Genomic DNA, 24,235 nt, shown 5'->3' with positions numbered 1-24,235 from the left:
TATGGTGCGAGGAAGCTTTGGTCCTGGTCTTGACTCAGCCACATCTGTGAAATACTGATCTGCCTTTGTAGATTCGTAAGGCATGTTGCTATTTATGGAAGAAATGCACTGTGTTAAGTGCAAAGTGCAGTTACCAGGTGGAGCTAGCATTGATACATTACTGTACAAAATTATGTGCAAGAGGAACCAGCTGTGTAATTGCACATCAAATCAGGTAGTTTTCTGCAACTTTTGGTCTTCTAAAGAGATGAATGATATACACCCTGACATGTCCCTGCCAATCTCACTCAATTGAGAATCCACCCTCAATCCACAGACTGTTGCACCATCTGGACTGTAACTGTGTCAGCCAGGAGTGCTCAATTTTTTTCACTCTATGACTGCCTCATTGTCTCCTGGACACCTCCCCTTTTGCATCCATTTGCATTCACAAGGACCACCTCTCTGGTCATTCATATGTGAACAACCTTCTTGTGGCAAGTACCCCAATTGCTTACTTTGAAATCACGGGTCTGTGCTTTCTCTCTGGACACTGTCACTTTGTGATGAAAAGATGGTCATCCTTTATTATTATGGCTTAGCACTGAAAAGATCCCTGCTCTGAAGAAATTAAAAACCAAGGCCCTGCTCCCGTAGAGCTTTTCGTGGGTGGATCCTGTGACCAAGATCATAAGCATTTAAAGTATTGACTTCAGTGGAGCTCTGTGTCAGGGTCAGCCTGTGCAGCGAGCATGGTGAGAGTGGGGCCCAAATGCTTGACCTGCAGCTCCACCGAAGTCAAAAGAGTAATAAAAATGATAATAAAATAATGAATAATAAAAGTAAGGGGAACAGCCAACACTGCATCTGCAAGAAGGTAGAACTCCATTGTTGAGTATAGCTCACCAGTAATTTAGCTAAGGGCTTGTCAATGCAGTTCTTTGGTTTGCAAGGAGGGGTTAAAATTTTAGTCTGTGGTAGGATGTGATGCATTACCTGATCCGCATGGCTCTTGCTGGCGCACACTCAAGTTTCCCTAGTGCATGTTCAACACATGCTTATTTAATCGGCACTAGAGAACCCTCCACACAAGCCAGTTAATGCATGACACATTAGTGAGAACTAAAATTTGCATCTCCTCCTCCTGCAGCCTAATTCTGGAGGGCCCAAAATAAGCAGGCTACAATCTTTGGCCCCTGAGAGCAAGCTGTGGATGTAAAGTTTTCATTACTGGCTCAGCACTGTCATCTTATCATAAGGGATTTTTATTATTTTGTGTGTTTTTAAACCAATTATATTTGGAACCATTGTATGCTATGAAATGATATTGCTCCATCCAGGCTAGTACACTGTTCCCTGATGTTGATTCCACCAGCTGCCTTAAATACATTGTACTTGCAAGACCAAAGGTGAGTTTTTTCTTGTACATCGTGTACAATGTATTGCTATGCAAGAGTTGGAAAGGAATGTGAACCTGGAAGTTTACAGAGCTGAAGGCCAATTTTTGCAGATCAATACAGTTCCAACAGAGCAGAAGTAACACTTTCATACCTGCTCAGTATGTTATCTGCCCTGACCTCCTTCTCCTTCTCCATTGTCTCACAAACTCCCATGTCCTTAATGCAATATATTTGCTAACATTGTGTCCTTTCTATAGATAGAGAGATGGGGGTAGAAAATACACACAGAGATGATGATAAAAAATTATTACCTAATAGATATTTCACAAAATCATAGGGTTTGAAGGGATCTCAGGAGGTCATCTAGGCCAGCCCCCAGCAGGATCAACCCCCACTAAATCATCCCAGGCAGGACCTTATCAAGCTGGGACTTAAAAACCTCCAGCGATGGAGAATCCACCACTTCTCTAGGCAACGCATTCCAATGCTTCACCATCCTTCTGGTGAAGTAGTTTTTCCTAATAGCTAACCTACACCTCTCCCTCTTCAACTTCAGACCATTACTCCTTGTTCTGTCATCTGACACCACTGAGAACAGTTTCTCACCCTCCCCTTTAGAGCTCCCCTTCAGGAAGTTGAAGGCTGCTATTAAATCCCTCCTAAGTCTTCTCTTCGGTAAGCTAAACAAGCCCAAATCCCTCAGCCTATCCTCATAGGTCTTGTGCTCCAGCCCCTTAATCATTTTTGTTGCCCTCCACTGAACCTGCTCCAGCAAATCCACATCCTTTTTATACTGGGGGGCCCAAAACTGGACACAATATTCAAGATGTGGTCTCACCAGTGCTGAATAGAGGGGAATAATTACTTCTCTAGATCTGCTTGAAATGCTCCTCCTAATGCACCCTAGTATCCTGTTAGCCTTCTTGGCTACAGGGGCACACTGTTTACTCATATCCAGCCTTTCATCCACCATAACCCTTAGGTCCCTTTCCATCATACTGCTGCTGAGCCAGTCGATCCCCAACCTATAACAATGCTTGGGATTCTTCCACCACAGGTGCAGGACTCTACACTTCTCCTGTTCCTGTCTGTAACATCTTGAGTGTTCTCTGGTATCTCCTGTTTTTAGTGCTATTAGAGGAATTATGCTCTTGCAGAGCTAGAAGCTATGGCCAGAATTTTGGCTCCCAAATCCATATTTGGGCTGCTATGTAAGTGTCTGTAGTTGTTGTTGTTGATGTTTTATTTTTGTAGCATCGAGTATCCACAGGTATGAACCAAGTTCCCTTTATGCTAAGTGCAACACAAACTCAAAAGAAAAAGACTGTCCCTCCCCAGTCTAAGTATGTTACAAGAGGCAGGTGATGGATACAGTCCGGTGGGGAAATACAAGGAAACAATGAGGCCATATTGTCTAAATAGACAAGACAAACACAGGATCTGAATGCTGAGCTCCTAACAGATCCTATTAGCATTTTTGAATGTCCGGTCAGCTATTTAGAAGCCTAAATCTGGGTTTAGGAGTCTAACTTTGGGCTCCGCTTTTTGAAAATCGTGACTCTGGGCTTTAAGGTGCTGTTTCCAGCTCTTTCACAGACTTGCTGTGTAGAGTCACTTCACCTCTCTCTGCTTCATTTTCCTAGCTGCAAAATGAGAATAAGAACACGTACTCTCAGGGACCTCACGAAAGGTTACTCTTTGGAAAGGCCTTTGCAAGGCTTTCCTTCGAGCTCCTTTGAAGAGCTACCTCAGACCCCCTATAGAAATCAAGACATTCCTGCTAAAATGGCAAGATAGCTTTGGACTGAGCTGGGAGTGTCAGCCTCGGAAGGCCTCGTTGGTCTCCTTTACACATGAGAGATTTGCCCCTCCGGTGACAGCTGCTACTACTTTCCCTCCTAAGAGATGGCTGTCTTGCAAAACATCTTTGCCCTTCTTTATTCCTACGTCAGCCCTTATGGGAGTCACTCAGACTGGACATGATGATGAAAGGGAGGGCCTGGTATCTCTTAGTGATCCCTGAGTTATTATTACATAGTGTCTCCTCCTGTTCTGTGTTGTCACTCCCTGGCTTCCTCATGCCGATACTTCTCCCCTGTTCTTTGTTCCCATTCCCATGGGGTGGCTCAGTCACTCTTTGCTCTCTCCAGAGTGTGGAGCACTGACATGTACAGGAATCTTGACCCATGATGTACTGTCAGGCAGCACTTTGGAGGTCAGTGTAGCAGTTTTTAGTTTTCCTTTCAGCCCATGCACAGCACGTTCGACAGCCTGACAAACAGCCACCCCTGTAACGCAGTAAAACCCACTTGCCCCAGCAATCAGTGCATGTATGTCTGTACTCATGAAACAGACTATAGCACCACCCGTTTGGATGGGAGGGAGTACTCTGTTTTGCTATAGATTGTCATAAAGGGCAGACAATTTAATGCCAGTCGCAAGTGCTCATTAGATTAGAATACTGATGAGCCCTTTTGAAAGGCCAATTGCGTATTCCAACCACACAAATATTAAATGTCCCCCCCCACCACCACCACCCACTTTCCTCTCCCCACCAAAAATTTTTTCACCAGAATAAATTAAAACTTGGGAGGTGTGGTTATTATCACAGAATAATTAGACCCGCTGGGATTAGAGGCACTCAATGTTTCTTAATGCCCCTGAGTTGTGATTATCCAATAAAGACGATGCTTCTGTCATTGCTTAATTATTCTTCCCTTTTAGAAAATTCCTCGTTCAGTCAGAATCTGTTGTGTGTGCTCATCTCAGACAGAAGTATTACCACAAATCCCACTGTGCAGTGTTATGTGGGTTATTTGATCGACTTGACCTGTCCCCCACCCCCAACCCTCTTGTTTATATTACTTACCTAATAAACCACAGCATTACGGCACTTCAGTTGCTCCTTGCTTGCATGGCAGACATTGAAAAGATTCCTTAGCAATGAAATTGTTGATTTTCCCTTCTGGAAGAATGGCCAGTTACTGTCGATGGCTGTGTTGGTGGGGCTATGTAGAGGGATTTGGTTTGCATGCGTAAGTCAGAGCCAGCACTGGTCCTAAACAATGCCAGTTTGACAGTGTAAGTCCCAGGCTGCAAAAGAAGTGGCCCACAATTCAGTGTAATTAGTCTCTGCCTTGAGGAGAGGGCTGGGACTGGAATACCGGACTATGTTGTTGATCACAGCTGAGTGGGAAGGTTTGTCTAGAGTCTGTCCAACAATGAAAAATTCTGGCCAAAGTCCTTAGTCTCTGTTTTGCCAGCACTAAAATTCATTACATTCCCATAAAAAGAGAGAGGGAGGGAGGGAGGGAGGGACCCAGTTATCATTATTTTACAAGATAAAGAATAAAATGGCAAGTCTTCGCTCGATTATCCTTAAACCTGTTCTCTCATTTAACTTGCTCCTCCCTCTTGTACAGGTTCAGTCTCTCTCATTCAGCACCCTCAGGACCTGACTGGTGCCGGACGAGATAAATTGCCGGACCATGGGAAGTCAATATTGTCTAGGACATTACCAACACTTACCTAGCTTACTGGGCTCTTAGAAGACATTTAGGAGTAATTTACAACTAAATAACAGCATGGGAGTCTTATCATGGATGTGATCAAGTGATCTTCCAGCTAGTTAAAACCATGCTAGATTACAGATGTTGCTGGACGAGAGAGTACTTGTGCCAAGCGAGGGGATTAAAGAATTTTTTTTCACTCACAAGACTTTCTGGAGGGACTTGCAAATCCCATGCCTTGGAATTAGTTTTCATAGTTCTTTGTTTTTGTAAACTTTTGGTCCTTTCTTCCACCTCACCCTCTCCCCTTGCCTATCTTCTGTTCCTTCTTTATCACTGACTGGGGAGCTATTAGGTACTTCATTAGAAAGAGGACTTCTTTATCATTTTGTATTACTTTTACTTGTTTTCACTACACTTGCACCTAGCAGCCTCTGCCGAGTGCAGAACACCATTTTATGAGGCGTTGGAGAAACAGAGGGCTTGTCTACATTGTGTTGTTAGCTCCCGTGCTGCCCCTAACTCTTGTGGACACAGAGAATTCTTGAGCCTCAGATTCAGACGGGCTTTAAATTCAAGCTTGGATGTGGCGGAGAGATGAAACAGGGGCTGCTGATGCTTGAGCTGATAACTAAATGGGGACTCAGACATGCTGCACTGTGCTGCTCATGTGTTGTTTTGCAGTATGGCACCTGTGACTTCTTGCTGGCCCATCTTGGGAAGGGTTAATGTGGGTGTAGATGATGCAAATCGACGCTGCAGAGAAGACATGCCTAGCTGCTCTTACACTCCATCAGTGGTTCCCAACCTGGGGTCCATGGACCCCTGTGGAGCCACAAGGGCAGAGGTCTGCAATCTGCAGCTCCAGAGCTGCAGGCGGCTCTTTACAGAGTCACTCGCCGCTCCAGACGCTGCCGCTGCTGACTGCTCTTACAGCTCCCTGCCCCGCTGCACTGAAATAATGGAACTAAATTTAATGGGCTTAATGGCCGTGGGGATGGCGGGAGGGATCTGCCCATTAAAACCATTGCATTTAGTTCCGTTATTTCAGCACGGCAGAGCAGGGAGCCACCCACGCTGAAGGCGGGGGAAGTGAGCTGACGAGCTGGGGGTAGGGGCGGCCGGCAGGGGAGGAGCAGTGGGGTGGAGGCAGCAGCCACTTCTGCCCCTGCTGAAACTGCTCAAACCGGCTGAAAAGGGGTTGGGGAGTGGAGCAGGGTTAGCACGCCCACGCACACAGCTGGAGGGACTCGCCAGTTGAGACAGGTTAATCCTGGGTTTGGGGCTGAGAGAGGGTTAATCTTGGGGATGGTGGGGGAGAGTTTGGGGAGCAGAGTTAATCCTGGGGATGGGGGGGAGAGTTTGGGGAGAAGAGGGGTTAATCCTGGGGATGGGGGGGAGAGTTTGGGGAGGAGAGGGGTTAATCCTGGAGATGTGGGGGAGAGTTTGGGGAGGAGAGGGGTTAATCCTGGGGATGGTGGGGGGAGAGTTTGGGAAAGAGAGGGGTTAATCCTGGGGATGCGGGGGAGAGTTTGGGGAGGAGAGAGGTTAATCCTGGGGATGGGGGGGAGAGTTTGGGGAGGAGAGAGGTTAATCCTGGGGATGCAGGGGTGGGGAGAGTTGGGGTAGAGATGTGTTAAGCTTGGGGGTGAAGGTGAAAATTACTTAAACTTTCTCACTGGTACAAATCATTATGTGCACACTGTTCTTAAAACAGGGTTACAAAAAGTATGGTTTGGCATTGTTTATGAAGGACTGTCTCATATTTTTATGCATTGCGGCTCTTGAAGTATTGATTTTCTAATTGAATTTGAAGATATGGCTCTTCTCACTATTTTGGCTCAGATCCCTGCCCAAGGGTATTGCAGGGGGTCAATGGAAAAAGCCATAGATAAATAGAAAAGGTGCTAGAAATAAGTTTTAAATAAATTGCAAAGTTACAATCAATTATTATTTCTAAATTTGATATTTTCCAAAAATGTTATTAACTGCTATCTGAAAATCTGTACTGTGGTTTCCTTTTTCATCTAATGAAGTCTACATAGCAGCTAGAATTGACTTTGATGGGGGGTCTGCGAATGGTTTGGGGGATGATTGGGGGTCTGCACTAGTGAAAAGGTTGGGAACCACTGCTCTAGATAGACAAACCAAGGAAAGGGAAGGAATGGAAACAGACACACAGCTTGGTGAAGTGATTTGACCAAGGTCATCATGTCAGTGACAGTTGAGATCAGAACCTTAGGTCTTCATATCTGAATTGCACACAACTAGATATTACTGCACTGCTCTCTCTCACTCTCTCACACATGCACACACACACATTTATTCTAGTCAGGAACAGATTATAGCAGGACCCATACAATCAGCTCTCTGAAGTCTGAGAAGGTTGAGGCTGCACTGGGAAATCAGAGGCAGACTCACAGTTGAGGGCTGCCTAGGAAGGAAGATCAAAGACTCAAGGTGATTAAAACAAGAGTCCATCTTTGTTGCTTTGAGAAGAGGAGGCTTACCCAGAGCAAGAGTCAGCCTCGCTGGACATCTGTATGCACTTGCTGGGGTGGTGGCGGCGGCGGCGGCGGCGGTGGGGGGGAGGGACAGGAAGAGGGGAAACTGAGCCTAAAATTTCAGTAACATTCTGTGAAGAGAAACACCAAGAAAGAACAAAAGTGAAATGTTTGTGACCAAGCACCGTGATGAGCATACACACATCCACTGGAGCTGGCTGCAGAGGAGATCAGAAAAAGCTGGTGGCTATCTCCACAGGATTCTTAGAAATAGAAAAGGTGCAGTACCCAGAAAACAAAATCCCCAGTGTCAAGATTCCTCTGTCACCCATATTGGCTCACAGAACACAGGCAGTCGTGGGTAGTGTAACTGGCAACTATCTAAACAGCACTGAAGGAAAGGTCACATGGTCAGCACTAAGGGAATGGTCTCTTAACACAGTTCCTGACGTGAATCTTAATGAAGAAAGTTCTAAAATAGACATCAGTTCCACAGACCTTCTTTTTAAAATGTGATGAGAATTATTTTACAGTACATTGGATGGATGGATCTCTTGGGGCAAATTGCTGCTTTCAAAGCTGGAGACCAGCAGAGATCAGCACCTCTGAAAAGGAATGGGTTGATGCCCTTGAGCCATTCACTATAATGTAGAGGCTTCTTTCAATTATGCAAGTTGGTCATCCCAGCAAGGGTTTTTGCAGCTGTCAAAGATCAGCAGCATATATAGATGTCCAATCCATGACCTAGGTCATGCCCCCATCCTGAAACTGAGGGTGACACAGGCGCTGATGTGTATCCCTTGGGGAGGAAGAATCCTTAAAGTGCTGACTGTTCCAGAATTACGATTACTGTGAAACACTGGAACATCACAGAGCAGGACCTAACCCGGTGGACTTGACTCCTATATTTTGCTCTGCCCAGATAAGTGGCTCTAATAGTGAATGCAGCTAAGAGGCTGTGACTGAGGCACAGAGTGGAGAATTCTGCCCTGACTTTGCTTGCAAGCTCCAACACATACAAGAGCACAAATGTTCTTTTTATACAGAAGCTGGGGCAGGGGACTGTCTCTGTGTGTTAAAAGGGTGGCCCAAAACAAACATAATTCTATTAACAATGATAGACACCGCCATTTGCAATATTGTTGTTTGGGTTTTATGTCTTGGACAAGGCCCAAGTGTTGTTATTTTTGTGGACCTGTTTCCAGAGATCTGTTCCAGTCTTTTAGAACTCAGCAGGTTGCCAAAGGAAAGGTGGGACGTCAGTGGCAACCTTTAAGCATATGGTACCCAGCATCCTAGGGTCTCTTTTTCCAGTGGTCTGTGTCTTCACTAAGAAGGCCTTGGAAACCAGTATAATACGACAGAGAGTGAAGATGGAAGTGGCCTACTAAATCATCTAGTCCATCTTCGTGCCAGTGCACAGTTGCGGGTTGCATGATCTCATAGTTCCTTTCATCCAGAACAATGATGGCGATAATTAGCACTTCTACAGCGCTTTAGTTCATTTCCAAGTGCTTTATGAGCATTAACTGATTCTCACTGTAGCCCTCCGAGATGGACGACGTGAGCCAGTTTAAAGACGGGGCGCTTGGGGCACAAGAGCTGTGAGTTGCATAAGATTATGCCAAAATGAATCTGTGTCGGACGCAGGAATACAGTTCTACTTTGTGATCTGTGCTGCAGTCACTCCAAAGGGCCCAGTCAAGCTTATGACCTCATAGTTCTGGTCGCTATGACTAAACACACCTAGGAAGACTGAGTATCTAACCTAAAGAGCCTAAGGAAACAAACTAGAGGAAAGAAGTATTATCCCTATTTTGCAAATAGGTGACTGAGAGAGATTAGATGACTTGGTTCAGGTGACAAAGAATAGCTGTGGCAGAGCTGGGAAATGACCCTAGATCTTTGGACTTCCAGTCCAGTGACTTTATAAGTTTACCCAGTACATTAGCATACAGCAGCACTGGCGTTCGTTCTGTGCTCGACTGCGCTGTACTCCCTTTGCCCAAAGCACTGACTGGTTGTGCACTGCTCAGACAGTGCAGAACAGGGTATCATCAATATTGCCCTCTCACTCATCTCACATGCACAGCTACAGAGCTCACCATCCCTGAGGTGTCAGCGTCACATAAAGCCTCATTGTTCCACTGACCTCAGCAGTGCTATTCCAGTTTGCCGTAGCTGAGCGTACAATGCAGCGTCTTTGGATCAGGACTTGGTGTCTTCCTAAGGAGCTTAAGGTGCCCAGAATCCATGAAACTCTGCAAGCATTAGGTACCTTAGGCTATGTCTACACAGCAGTGTTATTTCAAAATAGCACTCAGCTATTTCAAAATACAATGTCTACACACAATAGAGCCTATTTTGAAACAGGGTCATTGGCTGCACTATGGCTTATTTCGAAATAGGCTCTATTCCCTGTCTACGTAGACCCTGTTTAGAAATAGGCACTATTCCTCATGAAATGAGGTTTACCTATTTCAAAATAAGCCAACCACTATTTTGAAATTATTTGCAAATAGCGGTTGTGTTGTGTAGATGCTAGCAAGGTTACTGCGAAATAGTGGATGCTGTTTCCAAATAACTTTGCTGGGTAGACCTACCCTTACTACTTTACGTTCCTTCAAAAATCCTAGCCCAACAAGGTAATACCAGCTGGTGGGTAGAAACGAGTGAAATCTGTAGCCTGTGTTGGTGAGGAAGGGCACATCATATAAATGTCAGGATACTTTCTGGCTTCTGTGAAAACATCATTTGTGTTTGAACACAGCTACAGGTGTGACTAGTGCCTTATGCTTCGAATGTAGACATGGCCCCGACCCAAAGAGCGTGCAGTCTGAGGGAGAGGAAAGTCTGAGGCTTGCATAGATGCCCCTCACACCTGGCTGCTGAGGGGAGGGAGCAGATGAAGTAATTCACATTTTCTCCTCACTCCCTGATAGTCAGGAGATGAAGATGAAGAACAAGCACCCTCCTCACATGCACAGCTGCTGCCCCACACTTCCAAACACACACAGCCTCCCAAAATAGAGTCCTTCAGATCCTATTCCCACTGAAGTTGATGGCAAATCTCCCATTGATTTCAAATGGAACATTATCCAAGCCTTAAATTCAACACATCATGGTGAAACAGCAGGGAAGGGAGGGCCAATCAGATTGCAAGGTTCCTCTTTTTGGTGATAAGCCCTGTGCCTGAACACACTCTTGTAGGCATCCCCTACTCACTATGGTAATAATTTTTGTATAAATAAGGACCTGAGGTACGATTTAAGAACTAATAATTCACTGATCAAGTATACTTTGGCAGAGGGTGACCCACCCCTGCACAGGTCTGGATTGCACCCTGGAATATGGCATACCTCCATCTCAGGTCACAGTTCCACAGTAACTTTGATTTTACTCATTTGAGCCATGTCTACATGTGCACGCTACTTCGAAGTAGCGGAACTAACTTCGAAATAGCGCCCATCACGGCTACACGTGTTGGGCGCTATTTCGATGTTAACTTCGACGTTAGGCGGCGAGACGTCGAAGCCGCTAACCCCATGAGGGGATGGGAATAGCGCCCTACTTCGACGTTTAACGTCGAAGTAGGGACCGTGTAGTTGTTGTGCGTCCCGCAACTTCGAAATAGCGGGGTCCGCCATGGCAGCCATCAGCTGAGGTGTTGAGAGACGCTCTCTCTCCAGCCCCTGCGGGGATCTATGGTCACCGTGGGCAGCAGCCCTTAGCCCAGGGCTTCTGGCTGCTGCTGCTGCAGCTGGGGATCCATGCTGCATGCACAGGGTCTGCAACCAGTTGTCGGCTCTGTGGATCTTGTGCTGTTTAGTGCAACTGTGTCTGGGAGGGGCCCTTTAAGGGAGCGGCTTGCTGTTGAGTCCGCCCTGTGACCCTGTCTGCAGCTGTGCCTGGCACCCTTATTTCGATGTGTGCTACTTTGGCGTGTAGACGTTCCCTTGCAGCACCTATTTCGATGTGGTGCTGCGCAACGTTGATGTTGAACATCGACGTTGCCAGCCCTGGAGGACCTGTAGACGTTATTCATCGAAATAGGCTACTTCGATGTAGGCTTCACGTGTAGACGTAGCCTTGGTGAGGGTGCATGGTAGAAGGAGGGGCAGCTTGAGATACTGGATCAGAGAAGCGCTTCCTGGATTTGTGGTGAGGTAAGAAGGAGGCTTTCGTAAGGACTAAAGAGCAAAGACTGTAATGGGAGAACAGTCAACTTGACTTTCTTGTCTTTCACATACAGAACCTTTTATTCTGAAGAGGTCTCAAAATAACCTGGAAATTCTCTATAGAAGAGCAGGGCAGACCCCTCTTGGGGAGAGTGCAACACTGGAAACTACCAAAGATTTAGCCAAGGAAACAAGTACAACCCCTACTCTCAAAAGTGCAACTGGATGTTTCAGCTTGGTGCTCAGATAGTTTTTCATACATTCATAATTTTTAAGGTCAGATGACACCATTATGCTGATTTAATTTGGCCTCTAAATCAGGCTACAAAATTTCACCCAGTGATTCCTGCACTGGGCCCAATAACTTCTGGAAAAGCTAGTGCAGGGTTTCTCAATGGTCTGTGGACCACCAGGGCTCTCTGAGAGCACCCTGGCACAGTTTAGGAAAGCAGCAAGCCATTCCCCAGTATCAAAAAGGTTGAGAAACACTGAGCTTCTTCACATCTTCTAGAAAGAAACCTCCAGGCTTTCTGGTGACCGATTATTACAGGGATGAGAGCCACAGAAAAGTCTCTAAGCAAATAGAATCGTTTGTCATGTTACAAATGGTTATAAAAATGGATCCAGCTCCCTTAAAAACAGGGAAAATATCCAGTCATAGTCTGCTGGCAGCCCTGTTCTTCTCTTGTTTCACAATCATCCTATATTCACCTGGCTATAACACCAGCTGCTCCTTTGTTCTTTTTAAAGGTCTCTTTGAAGCTAGCTAAATTCCTTGATGTTGCACATTACACACACACACACACACACACGGAGGCAGAGGTAAAATTCCCAATACAAAGTGAAGAATTATATTTAAGAAGGCAGCAGTAAGATTCCCAATACAAAGTTAAGAATGATCCATTTACTGTTGGGGATACGAGCGTTCAGCACCAGACGACTCAGCCACTATGCACATTTTGGTCCTGGAAATCTGCAAGGCCAGGTATAAATAGGCCAGAGCAAGGCTGGGGGTAACGAGGTTAGCTCAGTCAGGCAGGCTGAGTTGTATTGTCATCAGTAGATCTGGAGGTGTGAACTCCAAGAGAGGGGAAGCTGCTTTTGTATTTAGCCAGCCATTCACAGTCTTTGTTTAATCCTGAGCTGAGGGTATTGAATTTGCAGATGAATTGTAGCTCAGCAATTTCTCTTTGGAGTCTGTTCTTGAAATTTCTTTGCTGCAGGATAGCTACTTTTAAATCTGCTACTGTGTGTCCTGAGAGATTGAAGTGCTCTCCTATGGGTTTTTGTATATTGCCATTTCTGATGTCTGATTTGTGTGCATTTATTCTTTTACGTAGAGACTGTCCAGTTTGTCCGATGTATATGGCAGAGGGGCATTGCTGGCACATGATGGCATAAATTACATTGGTAGATGTGCATCTGAATGAGCCCACGATGGTGTGGCTGATCCGGTTAGGTCCTGTAATGATGTTGCTGGTGTGTATATGTGGGCAGAGCTGGCAACGAGGTTTGTTGCATGGATGGGTCCCTGAGATAGAGTGACTGTGGTGCGGTGTATAGTTGCTTGTTAGGATTTGTTTTAGGTTGGCAGGTTGTCTGTGAGCAATGATAGGTCTGCCTCCCAAGGCCTGTGAAAGTGTGGGATCATTGTCCAGGATGGGTTGTAGATCCCTGATGATGCGCTGTAGAGGTTTTAGCTGAGGACTGCAGGTGATGGCTAGTGGTGTTCTGTTGGTTTCTCTCTTGGGCTTGTCCTGTAGTAGAAGGCTTCGTGGCACACGTCTGGCTCTGTTGATTTGTTTTCTCACTTCCTCAGGTGGGTATTGCAGTCTCAAGAATGCTTGGTGCAGATCCTGTAGGTGTTTGTCTCTGTCGGAGGGGTTGGAACAAATGCGGTTATATCTAAGTGCTTGGCTGTAAACGATGGATCGTGTGGTGTGTCTGGGATGGAAGCTGGAGGCATGAAGGTAGGTGTAGCGGTCAGTGGGTTTACGGTACAGGGTGGTACTGATGTGTCCATTGTGTATAAGCACGGTAGTGTCAAGGAAGTGGATCTCCTGTGTAGATTGGTCCAGGCTGAGCTTGATGTTGGGGTGGAAGTCGTTGAAGTCCCGGTGGAATTCCTCCAGAGTCTCCTTCCCATGGGTCCAGATGATGAAGATGTCGTCAATGTAGCGTAAATAGAGCCGGGGTGTTAGTGGACGGGAGTTGAGGAAGCGTTGTTCGAGGTCAGCCATGAAAATATTGGCATATTGAGGGGCCATGCGGGTACCCATAGCTGTGCCGCTGATTTGAAGGTATATAGTGTCACCGAATCTGAAATAGTTGTGTGTGAGTATAAAGTTGCAGAGCTCAGCCGCCAGATGTGCTGTAGCATCATCAGGGATACTGTTCCGGACAGCATTTATTCCATCTTTGTGTGGGATGTTGGTATACAGAGCCTCTACATCCATGGTTGCTAGGACAGTGTTTTCTGGTAGGTCACCAATGTATTGCAGTCTTCTCAGGAAGTCAGTGGTGCCGCGGAGGTAGCTGGGGGTGTTGGTGACATAGGGTTTGAGGAGAGAGTCCACATAACCAGACAGCCCTTCAGTGAGAGTGCCAATACCGGAGATGATGGGGCGTCCAGGATTTCCAGGCTTGTGGATCTTGGGTAGTAAGTAGAATAACCCTGGACGGGGCTCTAGAGGTGTGTTGGTGTAGATCTGTTCTTGTGCTTGTGTAGGGAGTGTCCTGAGCAGACAGTGTAGTTTTTTAGTGTATTCCTCGGTGGGGTCTGAGGAAAGCAGCCTGTAAAATCTGGTATTGCAGAGTTGTCTGGAAGCCTCCTTCTGGTAGTCAGACCTGTCCATGATGACAGTAGCTCCTCCTTTATCTGCCTCTTTGATTATAATGTCAGGGTTGCTTCTGAGGCTGTGGATGGCATTGCGTTCTGCACGACTGAGGTTGTGAGGCAAACAATGTTGTTTTTCCACAATTTCTGTCTGTGCGCGTCGGCGGAAGCATTCTATGTATAGGTCCAGACTGTTATTTCTGCCCTCGGGAGGAGTCCACGTGGAGTTACTCTTCTTGTACTGCTGGGAGGTTGTCTGTGTAATGGTGTGTTGGTCAGTGTTGTGTTGAAAGTATTCTTTGAATCTGAGACGGCGAAAGTAGGCTTCCAGATCACCGCAGAACTGTATCATGTTTGTGCGTGTGGTGGGGCAAAAAGAGAGTCCCCGAGAAAGGGCAGACTCTTCTGCTGAGCTGAGTGTGTAGCTGGACAGATTGATGATATTGCTGGCTGAGTTAGTGGTACCACTGCTGTGGCTCTGTGTGGCAGGCAGGAGTTTAGAAAGTTTGAAGTCCTTTTTCTTCTGTATAGTAGTGAAGTGTCTAGTGTAAATCTCTTGTCTTATTTTAGTAAAGTTCAGCGGCGTGGAAGTTTGTGTTGAAGGTTGGTTATTGATGAAAGACTCCAGATTGGAGAGCTCTTTTTTGATGTTCTCCTGTTTGTTGTACAGGACGCTGATCAGGTGGTTCCTCAGTTTCTTTGAGAGCGTGTGGCATAATCTCTCACTGTAGTCTGTGCAGTATGTAGATTGCAAAGGATTTTTTACCTTCAGTCCATTTGGTATGATGTCCATTCGTTTGCATTTGGAGAGAAAGATGATGTCTGTCTGAATTTGTGCAAGCTTCCTAACTAACTCAGCCAGCAATATCATCAATCTGTCCAGCTACACACATTATCTCCGGTATTGGCACTCTCACTGAAGGACTGTCTGGTTATGTGGACTCTCTCCTCAGACCCTATGTCACCAACACCCCCAGCTACCTCCGCGACACCACTGACTTCCTGAGAAGACTGCAATACGTTGGTGACCTACCAGAAAACACTATCCCAGCAACCATGGATGTAGAGGCTCTGTATACCAACATCCCACACAAAGATGGAATAAATGCTGTCCGGAACAGTATCCCTGATGATGCTACAGCACATCTGGCGGCTGAGCTCTGCAACTTTATACTCACACACAACTATTTCAGATTCGGTGACACTATATACCTTCAAATCAGCGGCACAGCTATGGGTACCTGCATGGCCCCTCAATATGCCAATATTTTCATGGCTGACCTCGAACAACGCTTCCTCAACTCCCGTCCACTAACACCCCGGCTCTATTTACGCTACATTGACGACATCTTCATCATCTGGACCCATGGGAAGGAGACTCTGGAGGAATTCCACCGGGACTTCAACGACTTCCACCCCAACATCAAGCTCAGCCTGGACCAATCTGCACAGGAGATCCACTTCCTTGACACTACCGTGCTTATACACAATGGACACATCAGTACCACCCTGTACCGTAAACCCACTGACCGCTACACCTACCTTCATGCCTCCAGCTTCCATCCCAGACACACCACACGATCCATCGTTTACAGCCAAGCACTTAGATATAACCGCATTTGTTCCAACCCCTCCAACAGAGACAAACACCTACAGGATCTGCACCAAGCATTCTTGAGACTGCAATACCCACCTGAGGAAGTGAGAAAACAAATCAACAGAGCCAGACGTGTGCCACGAAGCCTCCTACTACAGGACAAGCCCAAGAGAGAAACCAACAGAACACCACTAGCCATCACCTGCAGTCCTCAGCTAAAACCTCTACAGCGCATCATCAGGGATCTACAACCCATCCTGGACAATGATCCCACACTTTCACAGGCCTTGGGAGGCAGACCTATCATTGCTCACAGACAACCTGCCAACCTAAAACAAATCCTAACAAGCAACTATACACCGCACCACAGTCACTCTATCTCAGGGACCCATCCATGCAACAAACCTCGTTGCCAGCTCTGCCCACATATACACACCAGCAACATCATTACAGGACCTAACCGGATCAGCCACACCATCGTGGGCTCATTCAGATGCACATCTACCAATGTAATTTATGCCATCATGTGCCAGCAATGCCCCTCTGCCATATACATCGGACAAACTGGACAGTCTCTACGTAAAAGAATAAATGCACACAAATCAGACATCAGAAATGGCAATATACAAAAACCCATAGGAGAGCATTTCAGTCTCCCAGGACACACAGTAGCAGATTTAAAAGTAGCTATCCTGCAGCAAAGAAATTTCAAGAACAGACTCCAAAGAGAAATTGCTGAGCTACAATTCATCTGCAAATTCAATACCCTCAGCTCAGGATTAAACAAAGACTGTGAATGGCTGGCTAAATACAAAAGCAGCTTCCCCTCTCTTGGAGTTCACACCTCCAGATCTACTGATGACAATACAACTCAGCCTGCCTGACTGAGCTAACCTCGTTACCCCCAGCCTTGCTCTGGCCTATTTATACCTGGCCTTGCAGATTTCCAGGACCAGCATCTGAAGAAGTGAGTTAACTCACGAAAGCTCATGCTCTAAACTTTTCTGTTAGTCTATAAGGTGCCACAGGACCCTTCGTTGCTGCTACAGATCCAGACTAACACGGCTACCCCTCTGATACTATGCACATTCTGTATATTTCCGCTTTTCTAACAATTAGATAGCAGCATTAGTAGGAAGGCAGCCTAAAGAAAAGCCTTCTGAACAGTGCTAAAGGTTAGTGCATCAAGCTTTCTAAGAACCTGACGACAGCTACCTACTGCTTATTAAGCTCTACTATTAGGCAATTCAGTTAAGAGCAGCAACGTTCCAGACCTTTATTACTATTATTCTTATTTATTATTTGGTGGCATGGGAGTTCCAGAAGAAGCAAATTTATAAATTCAGTGGGTTTCCAGTAGATTTCCATCAACCGGACAACTAAAAGCAATAAATATAAAACAACACTGTGATGGTACCTCGTTGTGCTCCCTTTTCCATTAGTACGAGCAACTGCTGAGCCCAGGAGCTTGACTGACATTAGAGTTAATGCCGTTTCCCAAACGAATGGCACAGTTTTCTAACTTTACCACAAGCTGAGTAGGTTTTTTTTTCTACTTATTCACCATACGTTGCATTTCTAAAGCAAGGTCGTTTCGACTGAAGGAAAAGAGGGAAGAGATAGGATAAGCTCCTGTAATCCTTAGCTTGAGACTGATTTCAGTGTACACCACAAGTAGGAGAAAGAAGAGTTTAGCTAGCAGGCTTCTATATAGGAAGCTTCTGTGTTATTTTGCCTTTTCCTTTATTACATTTTTATGCAGTGTAAGTAATATGATGTTTCATTTACTGGTGGTGTCAAGCAGGCTGTGGAATTTTTTTCAGCTATTCACCTACCTATAAGGCCACCGTTACCATAATATTTCACAATCTTTAGTATGTTGATCCTCACAACTCTTGTTTGAAGTCCACAAGTACTCTGACTAGCCCCCATTTTATAGATGGGTAGCTGAGGTTACAGATCATGAATGAATTGCCCAGCTTCACACAGCAAGTCTGCAGCTGAGCAGGAAAACTGAATTTGGGTTTCCCAGGTCCCATGCTAGTGCCCTGACTCCTGGACTGTCCTCCTTCCCTCTCTTTACCCCATATCCAAATTCTATTGTGTACATGTAAAATCTTTTATCCTACACCCCACAAAATGGGACACTCAAATGTCTCTGATGTGTCTTATCACTAACTCCTCCCATCAAGTTTGCAGTTCAGTTCATTGCCAAGCAGTAAAAATAATTGCAGCTTGAGACCACTGATTTCTGGAATGCTTCAGTGCCCTCAACAGGTAGTTCTGAGTCACTGGAGTATTCAATCAAGCTAGGGTAATATAACAGAGAGCGAGAGTCGTACTCGGCTATATACTATCAATTCAAAAAAGCAGTCCAGTAGCACTATGTTAAAGTGCCACTGGCTTGCTCAGTCATGACTGATAAAATACCAAAACTTCAACCCAAGAACATATGCTTAAATTTAGCCCCAGATTTTGGTAAGCCACTAGTCAGACATCTGAGTTGTGTAGATTTGACACCAGTCACCAGAAGAAGGTCCTGGGACCTTGCAATAGAGCAGGACTTGGCCTGTCTTCCTCACTCAGAATGTTGTGTTAATTCTCCACCTGCTCATTTATTTTTCCACACAAGAGGAATTTTAATCTTCAGTTTTATGATTTGGGATCCGTATCTAGCTTTATACTTCATAAAACAAATTTCCCTTTTTATAGAGGGGCAATATAGTCGCTGTTTTCCAGTCTTATGGAGTGTCTCCCGTATTCCATGACTTCAAAGATAGTAGCTAATATCTCATATATGTCCATAGTCAGCTCCTTGATTATTCTAGGATGCATTTCATCAGGCTGTGGTGACTTGAAGACATCTGACTTGTTTAAGTAATTTTTTAATTTGTTCTTTTCCTATTTTAGCTTCTGAAGCTACCCCATTTTCACTGTATCAGAGGGGTAGCCATGTTAGTCTGGATCTGTAACAGCAACGAAGGGTCCTGTGGCACCTTATAGACTAATAGAAAAGTTTTGAGCATGTGCTTTTGTGAGCACAGACTCACTTCAGATGCTGGTCATGGAAATCTGCAGAGCCAGGTACCTGGCCCTGCAGATTACCATGACCAGCATCTGATGAAGTGAGTCTGTGCTCACGAAAGCTCATGCTCAAAACTTTTCTGTTAGTCTATAAGGTGCCACAGGACCCTTCGTTCCCATTTTCACTGGCATTCACCATTTTAAATATCCAGTCACCACCAGCCTTCTTGGTGAAAATCAAAACAAAGATCTCATTAAGTATCTCTGCCAGTTACACAATTTCTGTTACTGTTTTTACCCTCTTCATTGATTATCTTGGTCTTCCTCTTGGAACTTATCACATAGACAGCATTAGGCACAGAGAACTTATTACACCAGTCCTTTGGCAGCTGTAGAGACTCTTTATTTGGTTCTGGGTACAATTCATGCTGTTGACTTCAGCCTATAAGGCTTGGACCCTGGTTGACTGAAAAATCTGTGGTCTCCACTACATGCACACTCTACAACAAGGTTGAAGATCAATGAGTGCTCTAAAGCAGTGTTTCTTAAACTTTTTGAGACCACAGAATGTAAATTTTCTTCAAAAAATTTGTCAGACCAAGAAAATAAATAAATAAATAAATAAACCCAAACAGTAACACGTACAGGAAAAACAAAATTAGGTAATTTTAATCAGGTATCATAGCAATGAAGAATTAACATTGTATCTGGTTTTAATAACAGAAAATGTATACATGCACCGCACATTGTTGCTAGTTGCTACGCCGCCGAATAGATAGGAGAAAAAGATTAAAGGAGAGGGAAGGCTAGAACAAAGTTAGTCAACCTTGCTGTGTTGTCAGACTACTGTGGCTCTCACAAGATGTAGAAATAAAGTTGTTTCAGTATTTCCCTTACTGCTATCATCGAAAAATGGTTATTTATTGTAAAAGTTTGAATTATTTTTCTGAATGCTCGTGGCACACCAGTGAGTTGTTCACAGAACACCAGTGTTCCGCGGAACATAGTTTAAGAACCTGCTCTAAAGCTAACTGTGTTTATGCTGCAAAGGCAAGAAGGCTTATTGGCTTTTCCCAAACCATCCTGCTGGAATTTGTTGCCCTTTAGAGCAGGGTGCAAAGAACCTTAAGGATGTCTTGGAGTTGTAGGGAAGTAGGTGGATAGATGTGTGTGCAACTTTTGTTTGAAGTGTGGAAGAATTGCTTGCACGTTGTTTGCACTCTATTAAGTCTTTGATAAAATTGTCTTCCACTCTCTTTGTGGCATGCCTTAAGCATAGGGACTTTAACTTCTTGGGTGTTCACTGCCCAGCTGGGTAATCTTGCTGGAGGAAACAGCTCCAAAATGTCTTAGAGACAGAAAGCATTCTTGCACATTTCACCACAGCCCAAGTAGAATATTGATTTTACAATAAAATAGCACCACCTATGGAGGAAAAGATTGTCTTGCAACAGATGCTCTGTATTGGAACTAAGGAGATGCAGCTATAAATCCTACATCTACCACAGTTTCGACATGTAGCCTTGAACACCTCTCTTAATCTTCCTGTGCCTCAGTTCCCATTCTGGGAAAATGGCAATGATAATACTTCCCTCCTTCAAAGTTGATCACTGCATTTCATATTTGCAATGTTCTGATGGGGGCCACAGAAGTACCTACTACATTGTGCTGTGGAAGCTGACAGAAATTGTATTTGATATTTCATTAGTTATTTTTAAATATATCATTCAGTGCTTTATATTCCATATATGGTGCCCTAAAGATACAGTGCCATGATGGTGTCATTTAGGACAGAACAATTCAGGTTTTGCTTGAGCCCAGAACAAGAACCATTTATGAGATCAAATTACCTCAGATATCAAACCAAGCCCTGTGAGTAGCATATGGTTGATTTAGTGTTTCTACTGCATTTTGGTAAAGCAAGTCAAATTACTTAAATTATACTGTCAGGTCCACACTGCTAAAAATTCAGCAGCAATTTCCATCAGCAACCAGTACAGGAACTTATTGAGAGATCTTGCAGTGTCTGTCTCCTGGCTTACATTTTTGTAGAGTCCTGTTACCAAGACCAGAATCAGTGTGTAATATTTTGTGACTGATAAAATGCAAGTTCCATTTATTTTAATTAATATTGCTGTACTTTCTTCCCTTCTAGTGGCTGCATCAACTGCTAATTCTACGGCTGGTGCAGCCATGAATTCTTTGACTTCTCTGGGTACTCTGCAAGGATTGGCTGGAGCTACTGTTGGATTGAATAATATTAATGCACTAGCAGGTACCGTAAACAGTGAGTATTTATTGCTGTGGTGGACAGCCTTCCCCAATAATCACTGTAGGAAAACTATCAATTGTAAACAGATTGTTACTATTAACTATTTACTAATAAATGCGCAAAAGAGCAGATAAAGTTGAACAGCTTCCATTTGTGGCACATATACAGTCTTAGGCTGCATCTAGATGGGCAACTTTGGTCAATAGAACAGCCCTTTTGTCTACAAAACTCGCTGAGAATCTACACGGCTAAAGTGCCCTGTTGAGAGTTTTTCAACAAAACTCAGCTGTTCAATCACCAGCGTTTTCCCTGTTCGTGTTCAGGAATAGCGACTCTATCAACAGTGTTTTGTCAACAGAGTGCCAGCATAGAAAGTTCTGTCGACAGAGAGGGCTCACAGTTCCCTGGGCAGCCCTGTTTGCAAAGCTTCCGGTCAGCCATTGTGTCAAGAGAGGGCAGGGTAGTCTGGCTGCTCTCTCTCAACAGAGTGGATTGCTCTTTCGATCTGCTTTCGTGTGTAGATGCAATTGGTTGACAGAGGTACTATCAAGGTTTCCCTGTTGACAGTTATGTCTGTCAACAGAAGCTGCCCATGTAGATGTAGCCCTTAAGTCGTAGACTTTCACTGATCTTGCCCTCTGAGGTGGATGCTGTTGAGTTCCTGCAAAAAAAAAAAAAAAGACTCATTTTGTTGCATAACACGTGGAATTTTAGTGTCTGTGTAGAGAGTCAGAATGGATTCTGGAGATGAGTTTTGGTTATATGAAAGGCCCCCTTTGAGTTCAGAAACCATAATTATAAATTCATGAACATAGGTACAGCACTTCAGCACATAACATAATTCAGGATTTTAGGTTATTAAGAAAAACCTATTTGCTGCTACTTCTCTATTCATTAAACATGGACAAGGACGCCACCTTTAACCTGGGAGCAGCATATTTGCTTAAAAATTAAAACCAGTTTCTTGGTTTTTAATTTGCAAGTATGTGACAATGGCTCAGTCATTTGTAGTACTAAAGCATGTAAATTTTTCCCATGTGGGCACTGACATTTCCAGTTAAAAGGATGATGTCAGTCGTTAATCAAAACCTTCATCCTCATTATCAACTACAGTAACCAATCAAAGTCAAACTTCTACAGAACAATGAACCCTGCTGTTCTGTTCTGTTACTGTTACGATGACTTCACTTTTGCTTTCATTGGAGGAGATTCATCTGGCTGCATCTTTCCCCTTCTGCCTACCTTTTTATAGCTGCTGCTATTCCTTGCATCTGCCCTACAATGCAAGGAATCTATTTGGTCACCACCAGTCTCTAATTCATTAGCCATCATAATGTACCTCTAGGAACGGATGTCCTCCTCAGTGTCACTTGCTCACTTGGATGCTCTGCATGATGTCCTTTTTGTCATTGTTATCTAGCTTCTCGTCCAATCATTTTCTGATGTGACCTCTGATCGTCGTTGATGGGAGTCAGGGGTGGGAAAGGGTTGATGTCCATGAACTTGTGGTGAGAGTTTGCATGGGGCCGTGTGTAGAACAGGTCTTGCTTCTGGCAAGGACACAAATACTAGAGAACCAAATGAAACCCTTCAAAGTAAACATGGTTCAAGGGCAGTTTAGCAAAAGCAAGCAGATCCACAAATGCCCCTTCTTAGATTTTGAAGCAACGTATGTATTTGTTTCAAACCAAGCCACTGAAAATAGCATTCAAGAAAAAATCTGATCTCATGAATTATATTGACATCGAAGGACTGGCTGTGTGGTTATGTTAATATTCTTTCTCCTGGTAAATACTCAGTATATGTTATGTGGGGTGTATAAGATTGCAGCATCATGGGTAGTATGTAGCTTGCCATCCCTTTTCTCTACTACTAAGCACACTGTCACACTGGGAAAGTTAACTTTCCTTCACCAAATCTGATGCGTCGCAAGCCACCCATTTGGTTTTACCTCTTGAGGGAATCATAGCATCCAAAGTGCTATTGATGTATTCAAACCAAGGACCAGATTAGACTCCCATAGGCTTATACCAGGGTGGACTTGATCCAAAATCTCCTTATCTGTGAAGGTTTCTGCAGATAGCATGGAGAGAGTGTGCACATGGAATATCTGTGTATGTGTGTAAGAAATGTATTGCAGTGACTCTCAGAGAGGTCTCTGCTTTCTCATATGCTGTGATGCAAATGATTCCTCTTTGTCTCTTGAGAAGTACTCTGACGCTATGGGCCACTGGTACTTGTGGGAAAGGTAGTTAACCATTTTGGGAGTGTAACTAAAGACCTCCCCTGTCGGTCATGTTTCTTCTGGCCCCTTGGATGCTGCCACTAACCATCTCCTATTCCATTATTTCCACTCTAACCTGTTGTGGAGCATGTAGCCATGAAAATTTGGTTTGCAACCCTGTGTGGCCCGTGGTAGGGCTAGACTGGGAGCAATTTAATTGGATACAGAATCACTGGCTGTTGAAACCATGCTGTCAGTTGTGTGAACTAGTATAACTACCCATGATCTGTGCTTGGAAAATTAACAGTGGCCTTCCAAAGCACAATTGGAGCTAGGTTCAAGCTATGAGTGAGTTAGAAAAGGGCAGGTGAAGACAAATGCAGGTTTGATCATTTATTTACACAAATGGTTGATGTCATAGTTGTGGGAAGACAACTGATCTGAGAAGTGGAATCTGATGTGGCCGAGGGTGAGAGGCGCTTCTATGGGAAGGAATAGACAGCAACTGAACTGCAGCCAGCCACAGATGCTCCCTCAGTGACTTTCTGCTGATGAAGCATCTCTTCTGGGAACAGGAAGATCCAGCAACTAGGAAGGCCCAAAATCTTTGGATAACCAAAAAGCCAGTTCATGGGTGGCAGAGTGGGGTAATATGTTCGAAAGTGGCCTCAGGTGAAGTAAATTCAAATAAATTTACTAATGAAAAGAAATC

At 44.6% G+C, this 24,235-nt stretch overlaps 1 protein-coding gene across 6 annotated transcripts in view; it reads left to right on the top strand.

Moving 5' to 3' along the window:
• Window positions 1-24,235, top strand: part of CELF2 (CUGBP Elav-like family member 2) — a 550,837-nt gene that overhangs the window by 507,514 nt on the left and 19,088 nt on the right. For 5 of the 6 annotated variants that reach the window (XM_075018013.1, XM_075017993.1, XM_075018022.1 and 2 more), the window contains one exon: window positions 21,183-21,314. In XM_075018013.1, the coding sequence (XP_074874114.1) occupies window positions 21,183-21,314 (132 nt within the window). The remainder of the gene's footprint in view (window positions 1-21,182; window positions 21,315-24,235) is intronic. The other variant, XM_075018003.1, reaches the window with a different exon arrangement.

The sequence above is a fragment of the Carettochelys insculpta genome, chromosome 1 (genome assembly GCF_033958435.1).
Source record: "Carettochelys insculpta isolate YL-2023 chromosome 1, ASM3395843v1, whole genome shotgun sequence".
Taxonomy (NCBI): domain Eukaryota; kingdom Metazoa; phylum Chordata; order Testudines; family Carettochelyidae; genus Carettochelys; species Carettochelys insculpta.
The sequence above is the reverse complement of the archived record's forward strand: the minus strand, read 5'-3'. Positions and strand labels throughout refer to the sequence as shown.